This window comes from Mucor velutinosus (genome assembly GCF_035048745.1).
Source record: "Mucor velutinosus strain NIH1002 chromosome Unknown tig00000165, whole genome shotgun sequence".
NCBI lineage: Eukaryota > Fungi > Mucoromycota > Mucoromycetes > Mucorales > Mucoraceae > Mucor > Mucor velutinosus.
The window spans coordinates 748,172-772,774 of NW_027041913.1; the positions used below are offsets into that span (position 1 = coordinate 748,172).

At 43.5% G+C, this 24,603-nt stretch overlaps 8 protein-coding genes across 8 annotated transcripts; 6 read left to right on the forward strand and 2 right to left on the reverse strand.

The window, feature by feature from the left end:
• Window positions 1-2,564: 2,564 nt before the first annotated feature.
• On the forward strand, window positions 2,565-3,524 carry ATC70_003194 (uncharacterized protein; the record flags this gene model as incomplete). The annotated part of the gene is made up of 1 exon (XM_064822559.1): window positions 2,565-3,524. The coding sequence occupies one exon, from the start codon at window positions 2,565-2,567 to the stop codon at window positions 3,522-3,524; it is 960 nt and encodes a 319-aa protein (XP_064679159.1).
• Window positions 3,525-5,002: 1,478 nt separating this feature from the next.
• APS3 (Sigma-adaptin 3A) lies at window positions 5,003-8,678 on the forward strand (the record flags this gene model as incomplete). The annotated part of the gene is made up of 6 exons (XM_064822560.1): window positions 5,003-5,587; window positions 5,652-7,453; window positions 7,513-7,703; window positions 7,764-7,831; window positions 7,889-8,329; window positions 8,388-8,678. 6 exons carry the CDS (start codon window positions 5,003-5,005, stop codon window positions 8,676-8,678), a joined length of 3,378 nt encoding a protein of 1,125 aa, XP_064679160.1.
• Window positions 8,679-9,135: 457 nt separating this feature from the next.
• On the forward strand, window positions 9,136-10,747 carry ATC70_003196 (uncharacterized protein; the record flags this gene model as incomplete). Its single annotated transcript, XM_064822561.1, has 2 exons — window positions 9,136-9,404; window positions 9,469-10,747. 2 exons carry the CDS (start codon window positions 9,136-9,138, stop codon window positions 10,745-10,747), a joined length of 1,548 nt encoding a protein of 515 aa, XP_064679161.1.
• A 257-nt stretch (window positions 10,748-11,004) lies between these two features.
• ATC70_003197 (uncharacterized protein) lies at window positions 11,005-12,540 on the forward strand (the record flags this gene model as incomplete). The annotated part of the gene is made up of 1 exon (XM_064822562.1): window positions 11,005-12,540. One exon carries the CDS (start codon window positions 11,005-11,007, stop codon window positions 12,538-12,540), a length of 1,536 nt encoding a protein of 511 aa, XP_064679162.1.
• Window positions 12,541-13,443: 903 nt separating this feature from the next.
• Window positions 13,444-14,909, forward strand: ATC70_003198 (uncharacterized protein; the record flags this gene model as incomplete). Its single annotated transcript, XM_064822563.1, has 3 exons — window positions 13,444-13,673; window positions 13,731-14,709; window positions 14,775-14,909. The coding sequence occupies 3 exons, from the start codon at window positions 13,444-13,446 to the stop codon at window positions 14,907-14,909; spliced, it is 1,344 nt and encodes a 447-aa protein (XP_064679163.1).
• Window positions 14,910-15,903: 994 nt separating this feature from the next.
• On the forward strand, window positions 15,904-16,463 carry ATC70_003199 (uncharacterized protein; the record flags this gene model as incomplete). Its single annotated transcript, XM_064822564.1, has 2 exons — window positions 15,904-16,055; window positions 16,112-16,463. 2 exons carry the CDS (start codon window positions 15,904-15,906, stop codon window positions 16,461-16,463), a joined length of 504 nt encoding a protein of 167 aa, XP_064679164.1.
• Window positions 16,464-18,957: 2,494 nt separating this feature from the next.
• ATC70_003200 (uncharacterized protein) lies at window positions 18,958-22,683 on the reverse strand (the record flags this gene model as incomplete). The annotated part of the gene is made up of 1 exon (XM_064822565.1): window positions 18,958-22,683. The coding sequence occupies one exon, from the start codon at window positions 22,681-22,683 to the stop codon at window positions 18,958-18,960; it is 3,726 nt and encodes a 1,241-aa protein (XP_064679165.1).
• A 197-nt stretch (window positions 22,684-22,880) lies between these two features.
• Window positions 22,881-24,227, reverse strand: ATC70_003201 (uncharacterized protein; the record flags this gene model as incomplete). Its single annotated transcript, XM_064822566.1, has 1 exon — window positions 22,881-24,227. One exon carries the CDS (start codon window positions 24,225-24,227, stop codon window positions 22,881-22,883), a length of 1,347 nt encoding a protein of 448 aa, XP_064679166.1.
• Window positions 24,228-24,603: the final 376 nt, after the last annotated feature.

Here is a 24,603-nt window from a genome sequence, read left to right on the forward strand (position 1 = left end):
CTCCTGCGAAAATCGGCTGTGCGTAATCTCCCATCATAGGTAGCTGTCTTGTTGCTAATAGATCCACTGTGCCTGATGTATAGCTGTGAGGTTTCATCTAACCCAAAATAATGCAACAGAACGGCACTATACATCATCAGTCCCCACAACTTAGAGCCTGCTGATTCTTCTCGGAAAGCTCTTGATGTAGAGAGGACGTATTCACCAGCACTTAATTCAGGCAACCAACAGTTGATGACAGTTTCAAGGTACTAATGCAGATCACTGTGGAATATATCCGTAATTCAGGTACCACACAGTCGAATCAATAAATCATTGATTTAGATAGCAAGAGATTGCATTAATAAACAAGAGCACATTATTGGCATACTCAAGTAAGCTTCTCATCGCATTCCGTAGTATTAAAAGAGGCAAAATACAGCAAAATTTAGCTATTATAAGTCACTGATTTCTTGAGTTGCAGGCCGTTAAAGACCGTCAGCGATGCACCAAAGCATTTCTTTCGACGAATATTCACAGTTTAACACTCTATCTCAATTTTTTTAGGGCTGTGAAAAATTGATGAAATCCATCGATTTTGGACGAGGGATAGTAAGGCCAAATCCTGAAAAGTCAATCAATGGTGTTTTTGCCCTCAAAAACAGCATTTTCTTTTATAATGTTTATAATACCAAAATGACGAAAAAAGTTTCCTGCACCAGCCTAAACTAGTTTTGAGAGACTTTGTTATGTAAAAGGTGGACTTTCTGGCCTTGAACCGTATTTTGGTTTTTTCAAGATTGTACACCAAATTCAATAGAAATGTTGGTCAAAGTAGCATGGTTAGATTTGTCTTGGAAAACAGAATCGGAAAGTTTAGAACAGTAGGATACAATTGATATGTAGTACATTGTTAAATCTGGCAAAATAGACGAGGGATTTGCCAAATCGAGTCGAAATTCCACAATGCCTTTTGGTGGTGTTGCCAGATAAGCATTTTCTTAACCTGAACAAGTTGAGCTCCCCGTCAACTTTACCTGGGTTGTTTGGTCTCTTTTGGCCACGCCTTGTCTGCCTGATTAACTTACGGGTTAATTCTTGGGATTTTTCTCTGAGATTAGCTCACTCTTCTTTATCGTAGAGGTTACCTTGGTAAGATATTGATATGATCCACTTTTTAGCGTCTTTCTCCTATTCCTGCATCATACGTTTTGGCACACCATTGCACTTCAATACCTCATCTTTGAGGTAGATGTCTATAACCATAGCTCCACCAGAAGAAGAATTAGGATTTGACAATCCTTCTTTTACTGGGTCTGAGGTCGTTTTTTTTTTACCCAGCTAGAAAGAACTATCCCTCATTGCATACCAAACAATATAGTACAAGATGAACACCTCAGGTAATCAACCAGGTTAGTGCTACATTGTACAAAGAACTGGAAGCTGAGTGTACACTCTGCCACGGCCAAGGCATGGTCTCTTAGAACTGCGTCACTGCTATCCCAAGAAGCAGGTATGGAGTGTTGGGAGTTTCGGTTCGCTGATAAGTTTCCAAGTCCATGAGCATCACCAATGTAACTCGTAAGTCCCCTTGAACGAAGCTTGTGTATGTATTGGTTGGTATAAGTGGAGATCTAGGGATCAAGTCATCAAGTTGGATTAGTTGGAGATTCAGAGGGTTGGAGTCTGGGGTTTGGGGTCAAATGTATTTCGATCTGCTCGTTGGTTAGTCCTGCTAATCATGGTTTATCCATGTGGACTGACAGAAATACGCTTTTTAGGTAGTCTATATTTTTTTAATAGAGCCTTGATTTTATAAATTGTTTTGCAAATGATCTTTTGTGGAGGTGATCTTTGATAGACACGTGTTTATGAATACATATATCGTATATAATGAGACTAGCCGATCTATCTCACTACGCTCGATGTCGACGTCGCCCTGTGGGCTCTCGCCAAAAACATTTTAAATCAGATGTAATAAAATTTTGCTATATCAAGTAGATTTTACACAACCAATTAATAGTTAGTAAAAGAAAGGTTATATCAAAGCCAGGAGGAGGAGGAGAGTAGGTATCTCCCTCAGCATTTTTTTTTTTTTGCTTACACTGATATCAAACAAAGCCTATTATTGGGACAATGCGAAAGAAAATTCAGGTTTTACGCAGCATTTATAGATTACAATCATCATTTTCTGATAATAGAATTGTCATATCATTCGCTGCTGTTGATGCTCTTGATAAGATGACGACACAGAGCTGGCCATGCGTAAATACAGGACTTGTGTAAAATATACAGCGACTTTTAGAGATATTGTCATTGCAAAAAGACATCTTTATGAGGCAAAGCGCCCCAGAGGAGTTATTCAGGCTATTCAATTATCCTTTTAATTCCATGATCCCCATTTAATCAGCATCGCAATCATCATTGTCATCAACAGAAAGGCATTTAGGTCAGCTAGCAACAATGCCGCCGCCGCCAAATTCGATTCAAACGCAGCATTTTTTTTTTTTTTTTTTGTTCAAGATTGGACAGATCTTGCCTTTTTTCGACTTCTTTAATGTATTTTGCTCACGGGAACTGTCGATATGTTATATCGTACAGTTGACTATCTTCCTAAGTTGTTTGATGCGGCACCGATCAATTCTGCAACTGCCATGGCTCTTCCATTACAGGCGGCTTTCTATGTTCCTCCATCCTCCTCACTGGTTGTTCCTCTTAAAGTCAAAGAGATGATGGTTTCTGATGTATTTCAGTACGATGCCCGGCTTAACTTTGTACATTGGAGAGACACTCGTGACCCTTCCCTCCTCAGGTGGAAGAGAGCTCCTTCAACAGTGTTCAGAGGCCTCGCATCTGGCACTCTTAAATTCCAGCCCTACTTCCTCCCAGTGTGTAATCCAGCCCCTGTAGTAGATCCTGGAGTCTCTTTTGCGCCGCTGGTGGATCAATTTTGTCTGCACGATGGCCAATCTCTTAGAAACGCTCAGGCTTCCGCCAAAACATTTCGTCTGTCTGTACTGTCGTCGGTGGAACAGCCCTTGGTCTTGCAAAATGTCTCTGCTGCTAATTGGAAATTCTTTTGGTCCCTGTCTCTTACCTACATTCAACGTAATGTGATATACCGATTCATCGCAGGCTGTATCCCTTCTAGAAGCAGATTACACTACATGATGCCTGCATTTTTCGAGTCCCACAATTGTCCTGTCTGCTTGTCTCCCAATGAAACTGCCAGCCACCTGCTCTTTGACTGTCCATCCAAAGAAAAGGTATGGCAAGGCGTCATTTTTGAGTTCCTATGGCCCACCACGTCCATCACTGACATCAAAGAGGCTCTTCTGTCCCTGGACTTTTCAGATATCTGGTACTCCCAAGTCAAAGGCATCCATCCATACAGAATCCTACTCATCACCCTGTCTCAAATATGGCTAGCCCATATGCGCTTTGTTTTTGACGGCACTATCTTTGTCCCTGAGGCGATTCTGGTACATATCCACTCCACTGTCCGACAGACAGTGGATGAAGATCAAATCCATTCCCTCTTGTAATTTAGATAGTTAGATAGTTCCTTTTGTTAGTTTAGTTTAGTTTCCATTTATATTTATATTTTTTTCATTTCTCAATTGCACCCGCCTCTTCACTCTGACCTATTACTCTTAGTGTACGCGGCTCAATCAATAAACACAATTTAAAAAAAAAAAAAAAATGTATTTTGCGATATCCGACTATATAAACTGTGATGATCACCCTACGCTTCCTAATACATTCTTGAAGTACTTTCCAAGGCGCTTCTAATGGCGCTAACTGCAATAAGTGTTTTGACTTAAATTATCGAGCAATTCAATAAAATATGAAATGAGGTTTTCAGCGAGAATAACCATATGTTGCATATAAAAGCCTTACAAAAGTGGTTTCAGAGATTGCTTTGGGTCGAGAGAAACATTTTGATCCAATACATACCATAGTAAAAGTCTTCATTTTTGGAGTCAAAAACGCGATCGTTTGATTTTCGATGAAAAGAATGAGGGGTACCTCATGGTTTTTGGTCGATTTTTGACCATGTTTTTTTTTGGTCCCAAAAAGTTGAGCAAAGGTGTCAGGAAATTACTACTATTCAAGTACAATTGTTTGGCGTTATTCTGGTGACTCATAAAGGCCTGCATGTAAAGATATGAAGGCTTGAAAACTATCCAATTTGGTTATGTTTTGCTTTATGGCTTTTATTTACACTGCATAAATCACATCTTTAGTAGCTAAAGTCTTCTGGAAGGGCAGCTCTGCAGCCTGTGCAACTTCTAATTCGAAAAGGAGGCATATTGATTTTGGTGAAGCTGATTCATGCAAAATTTGATGCGCTATGTTGCTGGTAATCTTATTAACAATGGAATGAAAACCCGCATTTGCTGCTTGCGTATTATGGTTTTGCACCTTCGCTTCGCTATAGTAAAACCCTCTTATAGGTCAATGTTACCAAACGTTAGATTAGATGCGTTATGCTCTTGGTGGATGGGCTTAGCACCTCCTCCAAACCCTCTCCCCAATGCCGGCTTCACTGGTGGTCTCTTCATCTTGTACGGTGCTCAACTCTTTAGTTTGCCTACTTTTTTGAATGTTTTACAGTATATATAGTTACGATCTACATTGCGCTAAATGTGCACATCTGAAATATCCCTTGTTCAGCTCCGTGGTTCAAACATTCAGCCACTCTAAAGGCTCACAATGAACCAAGTCAACATGCTTGTAGACATCCTCATGAAAGGCCTAGATGAGGACGATGGTCTTGCGTTGTCCAATGGATCAGCAAGTGTCAAGGAAAGTAGCTCTCCCCTAGCAACCTACATGACGTAAAAGGGTAGAGATATTTTCATGAAATGAAAAAGGACATGTCCGGCTATCCCGATATAGAGTTTGATGATGCCAATGATAATTGTGAAACTGAAACTTTTTCTCAAAACAGGGAATATTATTTTCCTTCTCTTCTCTCTCCTTCAAAACACACAGCCTCTCGGCAACCACACCAGCAGCCATGAAGAAGCCCAGGAAAAGCAAGAGGCTCAACAAGAAAAAGGAAAAGGGCCAGAAATTTCGACTGTCAGCAACCTCAGGCCACCTCATTCCACTACAAACCATTCGACAGCGAATCAAAGGCATATGGCAGTCGTTGACATGGCCGATTTGCGTCAAGATTTTGAAAGCTAATATTGCAGTAACCATTGCGCTTGCACTTTTATTGATCGATCCTATCAGAAATGTGTCATCGACTGGTGGCATCTTGGCTTCTGTCGCTGTAGAATTTGTGCATCCTGCGAAATCGTATGGGTTTCTAGCTGAAGACATTCTGCTAGGCACTGCCATGTGCTGTATGTCTGGATCGTGGGCTATATTAGGTACTTATCTGGCATCGCTTGTCAGAGATCCTAATGATCCCACCATGGCTCAGCCTGAGGTGTGTGCTATCTTGTCCTGCTTTTTGGTAGTGGGATGCTTCTTCCTCAGCATGTTTCGAGTCAAAGTGGAGCAAGCCAATGTGGGTGGCATGCTGTCGGCTTCCATCATGGTGATTAGTCTCACTTCGGCTGTAACACATAGAGAATTCACAGCTACGACAACGGTAAGTTTAACCCCGTATATAGCATAATTTAAGGGGAGATCATGAAATTCATACAACTCGATAGCTTCAAGTGCTGGTGCCTACCCTTGTCGGATTCATGCTCATCTTCACTATATTTCTCGTAATATTTCCTGAAAACAGCACACGAGTGTTTGTGCAAGATCTCATCAAAGTGTTCGAGTCATTTGACGGTATTCTGCAGCGCCAAGTCAATGCGTTTATTCGAGTCAATCCTAGACCTAGTATGTCGTTGGATCAGACCGAATCACTAGCAACAATCCATCAGACCGTGGATGCTTTGATTACAAACCTTATTCAGAAAAAGCGCATGGTGAGGAGAGAGCCCTCATTCAATGCTATTGCGCCGACTGATGTCAGTGAGATGACTTCGCTTATCAAGAAGCTTCGAGTACCTATACAGGGTCTCGGCCTTAGCAGGGCAATGGAAGAAAACATGCGCAAGGCAGAGAAGAGTTTATTTCAAGCTGTTCCACTAGAGATGATGGATACTTCCAGGAATCAAGAGGGCGGCGAGCAAGAACAAGATCCTCTGGCTACAGACGATGAGGCACAGCAGCAGGATAACGCCAATTTGCCACCGCCTTTCGCTCGGCCTCGCAGCTATTACGGCGGCACAGACGACGAAGAAGACGGGAGTTCCAACGATGATGCAGCAGTGACCACAGACGACGATGCATCGACCTACTCAGTCTCACAGACGCCCTCTACAGCCAATACATCATCGACCTCATTCGTGAGTGACAATACGACATCACCACGCCGAAGAAAAGTACGATGGGATGACCATATGAAAGTGATGAGCTACTGGAGACAAGATTACGATGATGTTCTGAACATTGTAAAACCAACCTATCTGGAATTAACAGATGCATGCTCATTAGCAGTGCAAGAGTCGGTTAAACGATTACGTCGGTTGCAAAACTTGGATCCGCGATATCAAGATAGGCCCTTCTTTTACGAATGGTATTATAAATGGAAGGTAGGCTCCAAGCAAGCAGCGGAAGAAGCATTAGCGAATGAATACAACCGCTTGCATGATCCCTCAGTGCCGCTTTTTGAAGCAATGGCAAGATTTCACCAGCATCGACTCGTAGGCTTAGAGCGACTGTACACCAAATCAGGCGTGCCTAGACGCATTCTGTTTCTGCTGCTGACGTTTCAGTTTAATTTGCATTCGTATGCAGAACACATATATACCCTCACTTCACTCATATATGAACTGGATCAGACCCGAACCAAACGCCGATTCTGGATGCCTCATATTTCGCTCAGAAAGTGGTTCTTTCAAGAACGCTCTGTGGATGGTGCACTTGACTCACCCAATACCATGGCAGACACTATCAGCCCAACATCGCTGCAACGGAGCATGTCGAGAAGAGCTACTATGATTGCTGCCGCAGCAGCAACGAGTCCTACAACTGCTGTGGATTTGGAGGCACAAAAAGTGTTATACAGACTAGACACTCCCCATCGCGGCCAAGTACACTCTCCATCAGAGCATCACGAACGGCATCCGTACGATTCTGCAGAAAAAAGAGCCTCCTCTCAGAACATCAATCCTTGGCGTCAGAATACGCTGGATCCACTCGAGTACCACGACCCTGATGTTGCCTATCCCACCACATCCACACAGCGCTTCTTTTACTCGGTCTACATGTTCTGCGTCAAGTACCTCTACACAGCGGATGCCGCCTTCTCGTTTCGAGCTGCTATCGTGGTAGCATTTCTATCGTTGCCTGGGTTTTTAGAGGACTCGGTAATGTGGTATAACGAAGTGCGCGGGCAATGGGCCGTTGTCGTTGCCTTGATTTGGATGGGTCCTTCTGTGGGCAGTAACTTTTTTGGGTAAGATTTGCTGTATAACATGCTACAAACATTCGATTGACATTGAATCTCATATACAGCACCATGACGCGAACGATTGGCACGTTTATTGGCGCCATTGAAGCCATGATTATATGGGAGATCAGCAGAGGCAGTGTGCCTGGCTTGATCATCTTGACATTTATTTGTAATCTGCCCTGGTGGATGATTTATATCCATGGCAAATTCTGGAAAGCGACAGGTCTTTTCTCCATGATCACAATATCACTTAGTAAGTTTAATTTAGTGTTATTAACTTGATTTAAGCTAAATTTTGTGTATCTTTCGCTAGTTGTTGGTTATACTTATAGCTACAAACCTAACGGATATCCAGTCTCTGTGTTTGTGATAACATGGGAGGTGAGTTGGCTACTTATATGCCGAGTAATTGCAAAGACTCATCATGTGTTATAATAGAGAACGGTAGACGTCCTGGTAGGCGTGTTTGCCGCTCTTGTTATCAGTATATTTCCATTCCCTCGCACTGGTCGGGTTGTGCTTCGACATCGTATTTCCACGACACTGTCTGAGCTCGGTGCACTGTATTCATCGTTCTTGGCTCTGCTACTCAAGAACAATGTGGAGGATATGAATGTGGTGGAAGCCAACAAAAAGATGTTTCAATCAGTAGCAGGATCCATCCGTAGACAGATCAAGGGCGAGCGAGTGCTACTAGAGCAAAGTCGATTTGAACCTGCTCTGCGTGGCATATTTCCAGAGAACAAATACCTTCATATACTGCAGATTCTGGATAACATTCTCAGTCTGATGCTGGAGATGGAATTTGCGTTTGAGAAGATTCCTTATACATGGCGAATGATGATTGTAAAGGACACTTGGAAAGAGAGAAAAGCAATGGTATATACCATGTGGCATGATCTGCTTGAATGGCCTACTGATGTGTCTGTTTATTTAGATTGCTTCCTTTTTAACAACGCTGCATTTAGGCTCTAATGCACTCACAAGCAAAGCACCGTTACCACCCTACGTAATACGTCCCACCAAAGCTAGAAGAGAATTGACAAATAAGGCGCGCAAATCACCGGCACTTCGATATCAACATTTGGGCGACCGGGAATATACCTATTTCAGCACGTATTTAATGAACTCTGAGCAGCTGGCGGTGGAATTGGAGTTACTAGTTGCTACTATCCGTGATCTTGTTGGACCTGATAGTGTCAGTGTGTGGCTTAATTACAAGCATTAGATCTCAAGGTGGCTAGTAGAGAAAGAGAGCCATGTTGTATTATGCTCCTAATTTGATTCCATGTGCTCAGATGCCAATTAATTTATAGAATAAAAAGCTAATTTACACTTACAAGTTACACACACACACACACACAGGCAGATCTTTATGATTCCCCTTTTTGCCGCAATACAAGATTGCTGTGCAATAGATGCTTTAGGTACAGTGGCTGTCCACCCGCTGGAAGTATAATTGACCGAGAAGACCGAGAAAATTGCACTTGATATCATGGACATATGCATCTCCATCATTAAATGCTACGTTCCACAGATCCAAACCATCCTAAATTACCACTTTCTTTGGATTCTAATATTCAATTATATAGAAATAGGTAAATTCTTTTCGCTTGGCTGTCCTTTTCCTTCTTCTTTATCCCATTCCTCTCCTTTCGAACCCTGATCAACCCATTACAGTCCTTATGAAACTAGCCAGTTATTTCATGTACACGGCCATCGTTCTCGTGTTGAGCTTGCAAGCAGCAGAAGCGACTGGTTCAGCTCAAACATTACTGAGACTACCTATTAAGCGAAAAGAGAACATTATAGCAACCACTCGTCACCATAGCAAACTTAGAAAAAGAGCAAACAACAGTGTTTCGCTTTACAATGCAAATGGCAAAGAGTATCTGATTGAAATTGGCATTGGCACACCACCACAGTTCTTTAATGTCACTCTAGACACTGGAAGGTATATAAAAATATAGATGCTACTTGAATCTTGATTGATGTTTATAGACTCAAACATGACCTAGTGCTGATTGCTGGGTACCTGCCCAAACATGTCCTACTTCCATGTGTCCTCATACTCGATTTAACAATCAGAAATCAACATCATTCAAACCACTCTCTCAGCAACTTGCTATCAGTTACGGTGTCGGCTCTGCAAAGGGCACTTATGCCGCAGAGACATTGACGTTGGGTTCAGCGGATGGTGTAGCCCTGTCAAACTTTACTGTGGGGTTGGTGTCCAACACCAATAACATTCTCATGGCATCGATGGCAGAAGATGGAGACTCCGCACCCTCCAATGGCATCTTCGGCCTCGGCTACCCTAATCTAAGCATGAAGACGGGTGAAAAGCCTGGCCATTTTGTCATGGGCCTGTATCAAGCAAAGGCCATTAGCGAACCCATCTTTTCCATCTTTTTAAACTCACAATCTGCTTATGGCAGCACTGGAGAGATGCTCCTTGGTGGCATGGACAACAGCAAGTATACAGGTCAAATGCAATACGCCCCCGTGATCAGTTATGATGTTTCTACCTACATGGTATCACCCAATTTGGGGGCTAATATGACGAGCAGGGAGGCCAATAGTCAAGAATCGCATCTTTACTGGGCTGTGCCTGGTCAAGGCGTTGAGACATCCGGCGGATACAAGCAGAATAGCAAGACATTGCAAGGTTACATCTTGGATACCGGCACTACATTGACCTATGTGCCTCCATCGGTTGCTAAATCCGTTGTCATGTCTGTCACGCAAAATGCAAAAACCACTCAATTAGATGCCATCAATGGCGTCTATCGAGTCAGCTGCTCCACTGCCAAGCAAACTGGCAGCGTGTCCTTTTTGGTGTCCAGTTCTCCAGCAACCGCATCCACCAGCCCCATCTCGATTCAAGTGCCCATTGCTGACCTCGTCATTCCACTCGATGATGCCCGCACTGCTGCCACTTCCAAGTCATGCATGTTTGGCATTGCACCATCGCCAGTAGGATTGGACTTGACATCTGGAGAAACATGGATTTTGGGTGAGTCAACATTGCGATCACTCTACACAGTGTACGATCTCAAAGAGAATCGAGTGGGGTTCGCAAAGCTGGCCAATGGTAACTCGACCAATGCCACTACTGCCACTGCAAATGATGCCATGACAACACCTGTATCGAGTGCCAAATCCACTGCTTCTTCTTCCAGCGATGCATTGCAACAAGAAGCGAGTGCCGCATCGTCATCAATTCAGCAACTAACCATGTCATCTGCAACCCGAATGATGATGCTTATCACGATGATGGTGATGATTTATATTTAGCAACAATAAACCAAGTGTTTCACACTTAGACCTTCTGCTTCGGTGGATAAATTAAAATACCTGTATGCGACTTGAAATGACGTTTTTTCCATCACTTGTCTTTTTGAAAGGGCCATGAAAGGAAGAGTGTCGATAATCTTGTCTCGGGACTACAATCGGTGTATACTAAAAATCGTAGCAACATGATAAAATTCCTTCTCTTCTTTAGATATATATCTGTTTGTTTGTTTGTTTCTCTGTTGCAACAATTATCCTCAATGAAAATCACTGTTGCAATTCTAGCTCTGGTCGCTGTCATCCATGCTGAAGAAGCATTGGCTTCAGACAGCGAGAAGGGTATCCTTCGCTCCACCATCATCAAGAATCCTCGTCAGTCAAATCCATTGGAAGTTGCAAGAAAGCGATATCAAATCCTCAACAAGCGAAAATTGAGCAAGCGGGACCCTTTCAATGCTGCTCTGTACAATGACCAAGGCTCTCAATACCTCATCGACGTTGGCATCGGAACTCCATCTCAGCATTTCGCTGTGACTCTGGACACTGGCAGCGCTGACCTGTGGGTGCCTTCCACTCAATGCCCTGCCAGTTCCTGTCCATTCTATAGATTCGACGCTTCAAATTCATCCACATTCAAGACCCTCAGCAAGCCCTTTGGTATTCAATACGGTATTGGTAGCGTCAATGGTACGTACGCGACTGATACTGTCTCAGTTGGCGGTGCATCAATCCCAAATCAACAGTTCGGTCTAGCTTCCATAACCGAAGACATCATGCAGCCTAATCCTTCGGCTGGTGGGGTTGGCTCAAACACGCCAGAGCCCTTCAACACATCAACTACCAATGTAGAAGCCAACGGTATCCTGGGTCTCGGCTATCCGTCCTTGACGCAAGCCAATACTCAAGGCGAAGGCGCCTACAATCCTTTTGTCTTTAATCTGGCTGCTCAGAAAGTCATCAAGGAGCCCATTTTTTCCATCTTTCTAAACAGCATCTCAGAGCCCAACTGGTCTGGTGAGATCATTTTTGGTGGCATTGATCAGTCCAAATTTGTTGGTGAGCTGAACTACTTGCCTGTTGCCAGTTTGACAACACGATCCTCGTCTGGCATCACATCAACTGATAGCAATGCCGGGTACTATTACTGGATGGTCTATGGCCAAGGTCTAGGTGTCAAAAACTCCAACACAGGGTCCAACCCAAGCTGGAGATTGCGTGAAATTGGTGCTTACATTTTGGACACGGGCACTACCTTGACTTATCTGCCTACATCCGTTGCCACAGACATTGTCGCTGCCTTTGCTGGTGAGAGAAAATATGCTCTTGACCGTCAATCAGGTGTGTTTATCGTGGACTGTGCTACTGCCAAAAGCCCTGCCATCTTCCAATTGCAAATGTCTCAATCAAGCTCTATCAGCAGCAATCCCTTGACCTTGAGTGTGCCCGCCTCTGAATTGGTGATTCCCATTGATGGGACTACAGCTGAGAATGCTCAGGTGTGTATGTTTGGTATTGCTCCTTTAGGTGGTGCTGGTGGAATCGGATCAAACATGTATCTGATTGGTGACTCTGTACTTCGTTCTGCGTACATGGTATTTGACATGGGACAAAATCGTATTGGTCTTGCTGCAAATAAGAACATTGGAGGGGCAATTACCGTAGGCAATGTGACAGCCAACTCTTCTTCTGATTCTGCAAACACAGAGAGCTCTTCTGCCGGCCAATCCATCAAATCATCCATCGTTGTTTCTGCAGGTGCGCTCGTTATCACTGCCATTGCCATGGCTACCTTGTAAAAAACAAAAGCACATTGCTTGTATTATGTCGGGAGATGCTGCTAGAGCTATAAATTACATCATTTCCTCATATTCTTTTTCCTTTGTAATATCTATACTACCGCTTTTTCTTTTGTAATTGAACATATAAAAACTAATGCTAATATCAAAGAACTAGCAATCTGAGAATTCATCTTGGCATTTGCTCCCGTAAACTATCCCATGTGCTTCTTAATATTAAATCATGGTGTCTGATTTCATCACGGTTTCATCGCTGCCTTATCTATTTTGAAATGAGCATACTTGGTTATTTTACAAGCCTATGATTTCAATGTTTAATTATAATAACAGACTACCTCCTCATGTCACCTTCTGGATATTCTTTGACGTTGCAAAACAAGGAAAATTTCACCCGACTTGGCTCAAGTGATACATGGAAAATAGGCCCTATGGCAGAAAATTAAGGTTTACGACCAGGTGCTCATGTTTCATCACGATACGTTCTTTTATGCCAAGGTTCGTGGCAAACATGAGGTTGTTCGGCTGTGAGCTGTTCGTCATGCTTCGTTTACATATGCTTAAAAGTATCACAGTCAGCATTTTCGTTATGCCTTGATAGAGGCACTGTAACAAGATTTTAGTAAGCATCTACTAGCAAGGGTATGCCATCTTTAACCAGATCTTGCTCTCATATGCTTATTCCAAGTATCACTGTGAACACTTGCTAAATGTCGGATATAAAGAGTCATCTCCATTGAGCTTTGACCACTTTACTCAGTTTGACAAAGCTTTTGGAACTGGATCTATCCATTTCAGTTCTAGTTGAGGGGTTTGACATTTTTTTTTCTTTTCTTTTTGGTGTTCAGTGCACTGCATTGCTATTGAAAGCAGCTCTTTCTGATTCAATGCGTACATGAAAATCTAATGCTAAAGCTCATACTACTATTCATCTATCTCTTTATAATAACACCTGCTCAGGCAAATGGAAGCACTATATCCCTACCGATAGAGAAATCAAATCAGTTGGTAAAGCTACAAAAGCGATCTGCAGCACACAGTCTGCAGTTATACAACAACGAGGGAGCAGAGTATTTAATCAACATTGGCATTGGCACCCCCATCCAAAACTTCACGGTTTCTTTAGACACGGGCAGGTAATTCGGTGACACTTCTCTGTTTCGAGTCTATGCACCTAACAACGCTACACCTAGCTCTGATCTCTGGGTACCTAGCACCTCTTGCTCTGAACAAGAGTGCCCCTACGACAGATTTGATCCATCAAATTCGTCTACATTCTCCGCCATCAACGACACGCCTCCTTTCTATATCGCCTATGGTATCGGATCAGTAAATGGCACGTTTGCAAAAGACGATGTTCGTTTAGGAGACGCACACATCTCTCAGCAAATATTCGGATTAGCCTCTTCTACTCAAGACCTTATATTGATGTCGAGCTCCCCCTCCAATGGAATCCTTGGATTAGGCTATCCAGCATTGACTACCGGAAATGTAAAGTATGATCCATTTCTCTTCAGATTACACAAGGAGGGCCTGATCCAAGAGCCAGTGTTTTCCATCAGTATGGGATCAGTGCACGATCAAGGCTGGACAGGTGAATTGCTGCTGGGTGGTACAAATCCGGAAAAATATGTGGGAGAAATCGCGTATGAGCCAGTTTGGGGAGAAAACACTTACTGGATGGTTGGTGGAAAGTCGGTTCGGATTGTCAAGGAGACCACGCAAAGTGAGGTCATGCTCAACAGTACATTTGCATCTGTACGAGGTTTGATTATCGACACTGGTACCACCTTGACATATATGGATCATGCCCTTGCAGATGAGATAGTACGCATGGTGGCAGGGAACGTTGTACTTGATCAAATGTCAGGCGTATACTTGATTGATTGTGGAATTAGAGGCGATGCAACCACTGACTATTTTCTAGAATTTACCATGGAGAAAACAAGACTTGTGATTCCTATCAATGACTTGATTTTACCTCTTGTTGGGGGAGCTGGAGTAGGAGGACCTGATGAGAAAGGCCTGTGCATGTTTGGAATTGCTCCGTGGATGAATACAGGCACAAGTCAAAAAATGAATGAAAAAGGTTGGATATTGATTGGGGACTCGGTACTCAGATCAACCTACTTGGTTTTTGACATGAAGAATCACCAAATCGGATTAGCTAAAGTAAAGTTTATGCTAATATATATGCGATGCAATATGTAACACAAAATTCATCCATGTTAATTTAGACTTCCATGCATGCCACGAAAGAAGCATTGTCCTCCCTCGATAGTGGTACTCCATCTCCGAACATGTCTTTACATAAACTGAAGATCATCTTTGGTGTAGCATTCATTGTAGCCACTCTAGGTCTCAATAACTGAATGGTCCGTGCAGCTCCGAGCCATTTCGTATTGTATATATGAAACTCTGACTGGCATATAATAAAAGATTTATTGCAGATTGGCTTGAGATTTTGGGGGCTTCAAAGAAAAGGGATGATTTGCCTGTTCTGATATGCATATTTTGTATTGAAAATTGTGTAATTTGTTTGCTTATGGTAGCTTTATACAGTATCCTCAGTAACCAAACTCTTAATTTGGTAAATTTTAATACATTACATTTGTAAAAGTATCCGATGTCAAGTTGAACATTTGGTTCCTGGTTGCCATGGAGATGCATTTATCACCATGGTCGGAGTTGATGGCATTCGCTTCTGGTTGCCATAATATGAAATCCTCTGTCTGTAATGTAGATTAGGAAACCCTTCGCTCGTTGCTAGCTATACCAGAGCTTACATGAACGGTGTCTAGTCTCACTTTGCAAATGATCACAGCAACTGCATTACATTTATGATACTAAACTGGTTCGAGACCACATTGAATGTACAATATGACCATAAATGCGATCAGCAGATCAATCATCTTTGGCCGAATGTTCAATCAGAATCGAGATTAAGATTTTCATATATGAGTACAACATTTCGGCAATATCTCTTTTTTGTTGCACAAACTATGATGAGGCGCATCACAATTTGAGTACTACCATATGTACCCTACCCCTCCTTCTCCTTTCATCATACATTATGAACAAGGCGGGGAATACAAGAAAAAGGTATAATCCCTGGAGCACAACATCATCATGATATTATATGATTATGACAATGAGCATATAAATTGCATTTTGAATTAATGATAAGCCATTCTGACCTTTTTGCCCATCAAATTGGGTTAACACCTCTAACATTGAGCTAATTAGATGTTCATCTCCGCGCATTACCTAGGTGATCATTGGTTCTTTTTAATTTTACTACAGTTTATTTTTGGTATTTTCGCTTTCTTCTTATTTCTTCTTTTTTTTTTTTCTTAATTTTATAATATGGACATTGTAAATCAACAACAACAACATCATTATGAAAACACAAAAGAACTTTTAATGAAAAGATTAGCTGATGCTAGTCAATATAAAATATACCCATCGATTATTCCACGAAATGAATTACCCTTAAGAAAGATTTTACTCACCACGAGGTAATGAAAAAACACTTGGTATTTCCCACACGAACATTATTTTAAACATGTTCTAGATTGTGGAATCATGTACGTAGACAGCAAGCTATGTTAACCATGTCATCTACTGCTGACGAATGGCTCTTTGAGCAAGAAAATAGTAACGAAATTATACCCATTAAAGAGGAGGAGGCGAAAGAAGAGGAACCAGAAAAAACCGAAAATTATGGCCATAAAAGAAGAATCGACGATGAGCCTGAACAATTACAAATAAAAAAACCCAAATCATCAAGCAACAGTACTTTTCATCAACATTTCATTGATTCCCCGGCTTCACCGGCTGGTCCGGTTTCTTCTCTAACATCTGCCTCTTCGTCTACGCCTCCTCCAACGACAAGCAACAGCCCTGCAGTCTTACTAAGCGCATAACAATTACAAAAAAAAAAGCCCTATATCATATACTATCATCGCACAATTATATCTACAACATTTATTTTGAAAAAAACTGGTTGGAATAAAGAAAAAAAAAAAAAAAAAAAGACATATATAACTATCTTGTATGAATACAGGCCTAAAAATAGATTTGATATGATGGATAAATGAGTTGCCTGTGGACAAGCTTGTCGTAAATGATCTGATGTGCCCATCAGTTCAATTAGCAAAAGGATCTTACTATATACCAACGTATTATGTAATTGATCATTGTACAACAAGGCCGTTCTCATCCTTATAAAAGGAAGACGACTCAATAATTCGTTTTTATTTTATTTATTTTTTCTCTCTACAAAAGATCTTTAGTTTATATCAATATGGTCGACTTTATGCAAATCTTCTCCCTCTTGATTGTCTTCATTCAAGTCTCCGTTGGTCAATTACTTGTACCAGATGTTTCCAGCAACTGTACTGCAGAACTCTGGAATTACTGTGATCAATTCTTGTTGAATGGTGGTTTGCAATGTCATCGTGATGCCCAAAGAATCTGCTATCATGAGCACCAAGAAATGAATGATCAAGAGTATTGCTCTCAGAATGCCACATACAATTGCCGAACATTCATATCAAGATATGGCTATGCTTGTAATGCGACCTCATGTGTATCTTCAAGCAACATCATCTAATGGAAATGAAAAGAATAGAGGACTCTTTTCTCGACCCTTTTTCTCCATTATATCACGAAAATTAAAATAGCTTCCCCTTACCCCTCAAAAAACTCAAGCATTGACAAACAAATAAATAAACAAAAATCGCATTATATTTATGTTTACTGGCAATACAAAATGGGCGTATTCAATTCTTTTTTAGTGCTTTATCAGAGTAGTAATCTATGGCGTTTATCAAGACGATCTGTCATAAACCCTGACAGGGTCAAAATCAATCCCAAAATCACGCCGCAATGCTGCATAACGATGAACAAGCCCTCTTATTACTATCAAAACAGGGCATTCCACAAACAAATAATAAACAACGCCAGCTCACCTCTTTCAAGTGCATCTGGCTCATATACAACAAGTCTTGTAGATTAACGGCTTGAATAAAGGTGAGATTAATGTCAAGAATGTTGCTATTAGAAACGGTATACTATAAGAGCCTGCGTGAGTCATTTGTATTTTTCCTCTTTTTCCGCAACAAAACATCCCAAGTATGATCCGTCAGTTATTACTTGCATTTTCCTTGTTGCTTGCCATAATCACCAGTAACGTACTAGCCCAAGTACCTACCGTCAAATGTAGCATCGATGCAACACTAGCATGCAACAACTTTAGAAGGCAAAACGGGTAAACTTTGTGCTATGGATCCTCAACTTTGCTACAACAAAGATTCAGTCGAAAATGAGAAGCCATGCACTTCAGAAACTGAACACTCATGCGCAACATTCAAGAGCCATCAGGGATATCTATGCACCGATCTGTTCTGTTTGATTATCTCCAATAAAAAATAGCATCTTCTTCTGGTACATTTCCTCATAAGCTTTTAGGCAGAGCGACCATCTTCATTTGCTTGAACAGGAACAGAACCTTTGTTTTGTGTCCGCTAAAAATAATATTGAGGGAATACTTGAAATTCGGCGTAGCTTGGCGCCACGGTCTATTTGGTTGATCCAGTACACATTGTAATGATGGGCTAAAAATAATCAGGTGCAACAAATGCTGATTACATAATCTCATAGGATGTGGATCTTTGTGGAATAGATAAAAATAACATTGATAATTAGCTATGCTGATCATAATATGATAAAACAAGTTTCTGATATACATGACGGTCTACTAGACAAAGCTTCTAAAAATAAACAGATCCTTTGGATAAGCTCTCTATTTACAATTGGAAGTCAACATTTACGTAGTGTATGCCATGCATGTGAAACTTGGGATTGACATGAGTGTAAACGCTTTCACGTTGAGAAAGACACTGCATTTTTCACAGTATGCCTGCTGGATCATACAGATGAAATAAATTTGACAAGAAATTTCTTTATAAACGACTTATTGCTGCGCATCAAACTCCTCTACTACAATTCCACGTGTGTATGAATGGAGGGCAATCCTTGTACAGGTTGACGGCATATCTGCATTACCTCTTATCACTCAAAATTTACAAAACATAGCAAGACCTGGGTACATTTTAGCAGTATTTTCTCATGCTGGAAGTTGTTTTAAGCTGCCAGCATAGCATCAAAGATTCTCTCTCATCTAGCATTTACTTACTGACACCTTTGCTCAGCTTTTTTGGGGTCGAAAAAATATGGCCAAAAATCGACTCAAAGCCATGAGAGGTGCCTCATGGATTTCACCGAAATTCAAGCGATCGCGTTTTTTACCTCAAAAATGCAGAATTTTATTATGGCATGTATTACATCAAAATTTTTTTTTTTGTATTTAAATGTGTTTTTTATTTATATTATAGACAGTAAGGTGCCATAAGGGTCTTACATGTCTAAGAAAGAAGAAATTAACTTGGAATGATCTTCCAGAAAAGAGGAGAAAACAGCCCGAGTGATCCAAGATTTACCATCAATTGTGCAGCCCCAATGATGTTGCCAGATAGATGAGAAGGCAGCACCGAGAAGTTCCAAGATGGAAATGTCCAGAGGATTGTTGTCCTGGCCGTGAAGGGTGGTCAACCCAATCCAGATGGCCTCGTCCGTAGGGAACAGATCAGCAAGACCAAGGTGAGAGACAAACTCATACCAGAAGAGGGACTTCATACTGCAGCCAATGACCATATGGTATTCATCTTCAGTTGCTTCATGACACATCTTACACAGTGGGGAAGGATACTTCACACGGTTCATGGAGTGCAGGCGAACCTGCACCGAGAGATGTCCATGCAGCAAACGCCACCACGGTGTAAATGCCTTGGGCGGGAGACAGAGAGACCAGAAATCACGCCAGAGGTGAGGAGGAAGCAGGAGATGTGGGGGGCGATAGCCAGGAGGATGGGCTGGGCGACGCAACATGTCAAATGACGGATGCCAGGAACGGCGTAACGCCCCGAGAGTGATCTTGTCCACTGTAGCTTTTGAGCGAGGGCCAGTGGTGATGAACCAATGCGAAAAGCTAGCCGTGGGTGGAGAGGGGGTAGTGGAACTCTCCAGCAGTGCGGTTCGCTCTGGAGCGGTGAAGGCCATGACGGACCTGAGAGGAGCAGGGACAACCCAAACAGGAGGACCCTCGATGGGGCACAAGGCATTGAACAGATGTTGCAATGCAGCAGTATCACGGGGACGCACGCAAACCAAGATGTGGGAGTTGGGGAGCACGCTCAAGAGGCTGGCAATCAAGGCATGAGGTGGCAGTTTGTCACTGTTCCTAGTCAAAGGCAAAGTCGCTGTGGGAGACAGGGAGCATACTTGTAACCAGGGCAGATCTAGGAGCCACCAAGACGGCCACTCAGGAGTGAGAGTCAAGGGAGGCAAACGAGTGAGTAGACGAGCCAGATGCTCCAAGTGAGGGCATTTCCGCACACGCGGCCAGCAGGTACGTGGGTATAGCAGCAAAGGCAGCACAGTAGCATGACCTGAGTATACATGGAATGTATACATCAGCCAGGGAGTGAGGAAATCCGCTGGGGATCTGGGACGAAGCAGACGCTTGACATATATGAGATGCAAGGCGAGATGTTGCTTCTTGATGTCAACCAGACCAATACCTCCATGCTTCCTAGGAAGGCAGAGAGAATCCCAAGCCACAGTAGGCCAAAACGAGACGATGTACTGGCGTACCACGCGCTGTATCTCCTCCAGCCACTTGTCAGGAACCACAACCACACGCAGGAGATGCCACAAGCGAGACAGTAGAAGGGAATTCGCCACTAAACCCTTTCCACGAATGGATAGCTGCCGCTTGGTGAGCAGATTGCAATGACGTTGAATCTTCACGGTAATGGAATTCAGGAAATGCTGCAACTGCTCCTCTGTATGATACAGAGGGTAACCTAGATACCTCACAGAGCCAACTGACGAGCTGTCGTACCACTCAATGTTAGACGTTTCCGTCACTCGCTTCCAATCAGCATGAGCCTCGCCTGACAGCGACAACAGCACGGTTTTCTCCAAATTGACCTTGGCGTTGGACGCTTTGCCATAGAGCGACAAAAGAGACAGAAGCACAGGCCATTCCGCCGTAGAAGTCAGGAAGACTTCCAGATCATCGGCATAGCTCAACAGCTTCACCCGTGGAGGGGTCGCCGGAGCGCGTAGGAGATCATGGTCGCCTTGGACCGGCACGAGAGAGGAGGCACGAGAGATACGCCCTGCGAGAGGAGCACGGACAGCGGTAGACATTGAGACGCCTTGAAGAGAAGGGCAGGCCAAGATGGTTCTAAGGAACGGCTCGAAAGCCAGGTTGAACAGCAAAGGGGACAACGGATCACCCTGTCGTAAACCACGTTGTTGATCGATGGGGGCGCCCAACCACCCATTGATTGACAAGGAGATACGAGTACCAAAGAACAGACTTGACACACTGGATACCAACGATGCCGGGAAGCCAAACTGACGAAGAACCATCGCCAGATATGTCGGATTGACCCGATCATAGGCTTTCTCTTGATCCAAGAGTACGGCGATATTGGGATCCTGAGGAGCTGCATCACGGAGGTTGGTCATCAGCGTCTGGTTCAACCACGCATTGTCCGAGATGAGCCGGTGAGGCATAAAGCCTGTTTGGTACGGCGTAATCAATCGGGAGAGGATACGTTTGAACCGGTTGGCTAACATCTTGGTGAACAGCTTAGCATCGCTATTGATCATCGAGAGAGGTCGCCAGTTCTTGAGGAGCTCTGGATCGCCCTTCTTGAACAGCAGTACCATCCTCGTTTCTTTCCAAGAGTCAGGGAAGACACCACGCAGCGCATCAGTCAGCACTTGCTGCAAGAGAAGCAGAACAGCAGGGAACTTCGCCGCCAAATAGCGATACACCTCAAACGGAAGGCCATCCAAACCAGGAGACTTGTTCTTGGGTGCATGGTCCAGTAACAGCAAGACAGAGTCTGTAGAGGGTGGTTCAATCAGCCGGTCTGCCTCAGCTTCTTGTAGCTTCGCATCAGCAGGGATATTGTCAAAGAGAGAGTTGACGGCAGCCAAATCAATGTCTTCAGGTGTGTAGAGATCCTGATAGAAAGTACGAGCTTCTTGGAGAATGTCGCCCATGTCTGTCAGCTTCTCTCCAGTGCCAGCCTTTTTCAAGGACTGGATGGTTTGTTGCGCCTCACGATCCTTGATCACATTGAAAAAGTATTTGTTGTTTTGCTCTCCCATTTCCAGCCAACGAGTAGCCGAACGCAGCATAGCTTGACGAGTGTCATCTTGAATCCGTTGCTCAATCAGTTGCTCCAGTCTTTTGATCCTTGCCGACTCCTCCGGGGTCCCAAGTAGCTGTTCCCGTTCACGTTGGAGGTGGGAGACTCGAGCTTTGAAGCGAGCCTTCTGGCCTTTGGTGAACTGTTTGGCACAGTACTTGATGATCGACTTGAGAGATTCCCACTTCTCCTGAGCAGAGACACCCATATCAGCCACATCTGTCGTATAATAGTCAGACGCCAAAAACATATCCACGGTTTTATCCAAAAGGGCTTGGAATTCACGGTTCTCAAGCAAGTACGGATTCAAACGCCAGCTGCCAGGACCCAACTGGACGCCAGAGGTGACCAGATCGATTGTGAGGAGGCTGTGATCGGTCCACTCAGGTGGAATGTGGTGAGTCTGAGTGTTGATGATACGAGTCGCCATAGGAGGAGGAGCAAAGACATAGTCAATGGTGGTGCCAGCTTTAGGGAGAGTCATTGTGCCTTTTGGAAAACAGTTGAAAAAATGAGTGTTCAGCCATTCAACAAAAGGTTGGACTCTAGGGAGACGAGCTTCGACCGCATCATGTAAATGGATATTGAAATCCCCAAGCAAGATCCACTGGGAGTCAAGCATATCAGACCAGAAGGGCATGGACATCAGCTCCTCCAGGAAAGCATAGCGATGGGCTCTGTGCACGGGCATGTACACATTAGCTATCTGGCATATGGTGTGATTAGCGTCCTTAATAGTGGCGGTGATGCAGCGTTCGTCACGAGAGATGGTGGCATCCGCGAGCTCCAAGCCTTGCTTCAGACACACTATTGCACAATGCTTCGAGACGACAAAGGAAGACCGAGGAAACATAAAAGAGAAAGCACGCACATTATCATCAGTGAGGTGGGCCTGCTGACGGTAATGAGAGACCTCCTGCAGACAGAGAATATCTAGCTGGAGGGTTTTGGAGCGCAGAAAGGAAGTGAATTCCTTCTGTATAGATTTTGAGGAACCCTTAAAGATGCTCCGGGCATTAAGGGTACCTATGCGCAATGATTGTTGTATCATTATGCCCTATGGGCGACATGATACACTTGAGGCTGCGACATAGACGTCGAGCTCATAGAATGACGGCGGAGAGAGGGCACATCAGTCTGGAAATCATTGGGAGAGGAGACATTGTCAGCAGATAACTTGGGATCCAAATGCATATGGAAGGACGAAGCTAACGGAGCATGCTTAGAAGCATCGCTACCGTTGGGAGAACGCTGGAGGGTCTGGGGATCTACCTCCATCACATCCGGAGACTGGTCCCAGGTTTGGCTGTCATTTGCGGAAAACAAGGTACTGATCTGGCTACTTGTGAGCTCGGTCGTTTTGCCGGCTAGCTTGTCTGTGGTGGTGGGCTGAGATGGCAGTTGCTGCGCGAGAATATCATTGATCGCAGGGGATGCTCTGTGGCCCTTCTCTTTTTCGTTAACTTTATCAATTGGAGTGACTGAGTAGGAATCAGTGTGATCCCTTTGGCTCGACTCATATTCAGCGATTGCTTCGTCAAAAGGCTTCTCTTCCTCTCGACAGAACTTAACAGTGTGTCCCAACTTGTGACATTTGAAGCATTTGCGTTTAGCTAGGATAGGACAAGCAGCGCGAATGTGTCCACTCTGACGGCAGAAATGGCAAACTGGTGGTGCTCCTCTGTATGTCGCTGGCACATAGACATCCCAGGCGGAAAGGTAAAGCATGCGACTCAAAGGCTGTACGTCGTAGGAGTGACCTTCCGCGTCAGTGTACTTGACCGAAGTGTCGATCAGGAAGCTGACATGACCCTCAAAGAAGCCATCAACAGTGTACTTCTTGATTTGGTATAGCTTACCATAGTATTTCAGCGAGCGTTGCAAGTCCTCCAGAAAAGTGGTCATGTTTGGCATGCGGACAATAGTCATCTGCACATGGGTGAGTTTGCCCTCGCTGTTGTCCTTGACAGCAGTAGCTTTGTATACCACATCGCCATGAGTGATGCCGTTGTTGATGGCTCGTTTGGCATCCTCAGGGGAGTCAAATTTAGCTTCCACCAAGAGGTCTCCAGTTGACTTCTGGTGATACAGACTAAGGGGGCGAAACTGGACATTAGCAGCTATTTGTTCCTGAATGAGGCGATACGCTGTTGTACGATGCACAAAAAGTTTGTTTGGAAAGGTAAACAAAACCGATCCCGGTGTCAAAGCTTGCTGCAGGATGGCAGTAGCTTTACGAGTGAGCACCTCGGCCTTCAGATCTTCGTGTTCGAACATAACTTCAGGAATTAGTTTAAAATGGTCATCTTTAGCTCGCTGTTGTGGAGCATTGATGACCTTCTTGGAGAGGCCTCGAGAGAGGACCGTGACCCAAGAGAGGTCAGTGGTGGTAGCCATGAGGATGGGTAGTGGAACGCTGGTGGTTATAAGGTTGTAGATGTGATTTAAGCAGTGGCGTAATTTTCACCTTAGGGGTAGTGATGGTTACGCGAAATAGCTGTATTACATCAAAATGTTGCCCTCGCTCCAAAGCAACCCCTGAAACTTTGTTTGAGAGACTTTAATATGCAAAATCTCGACACTTTCGTCTAACACCTCATTTTATATTCTCAAACATTGCTCGATAAGCTCTTTCATAACATCTATTGCAATCAGCACCATTAGATGCGCCTTGAAAAGTACTCCAAGAGAGCTTAAGGAAGGATGCGTCCACCATTACGACTTACATAGTCGAATTTGGCAAAATAGATGAATTGAGTCGATTTTGAACAGA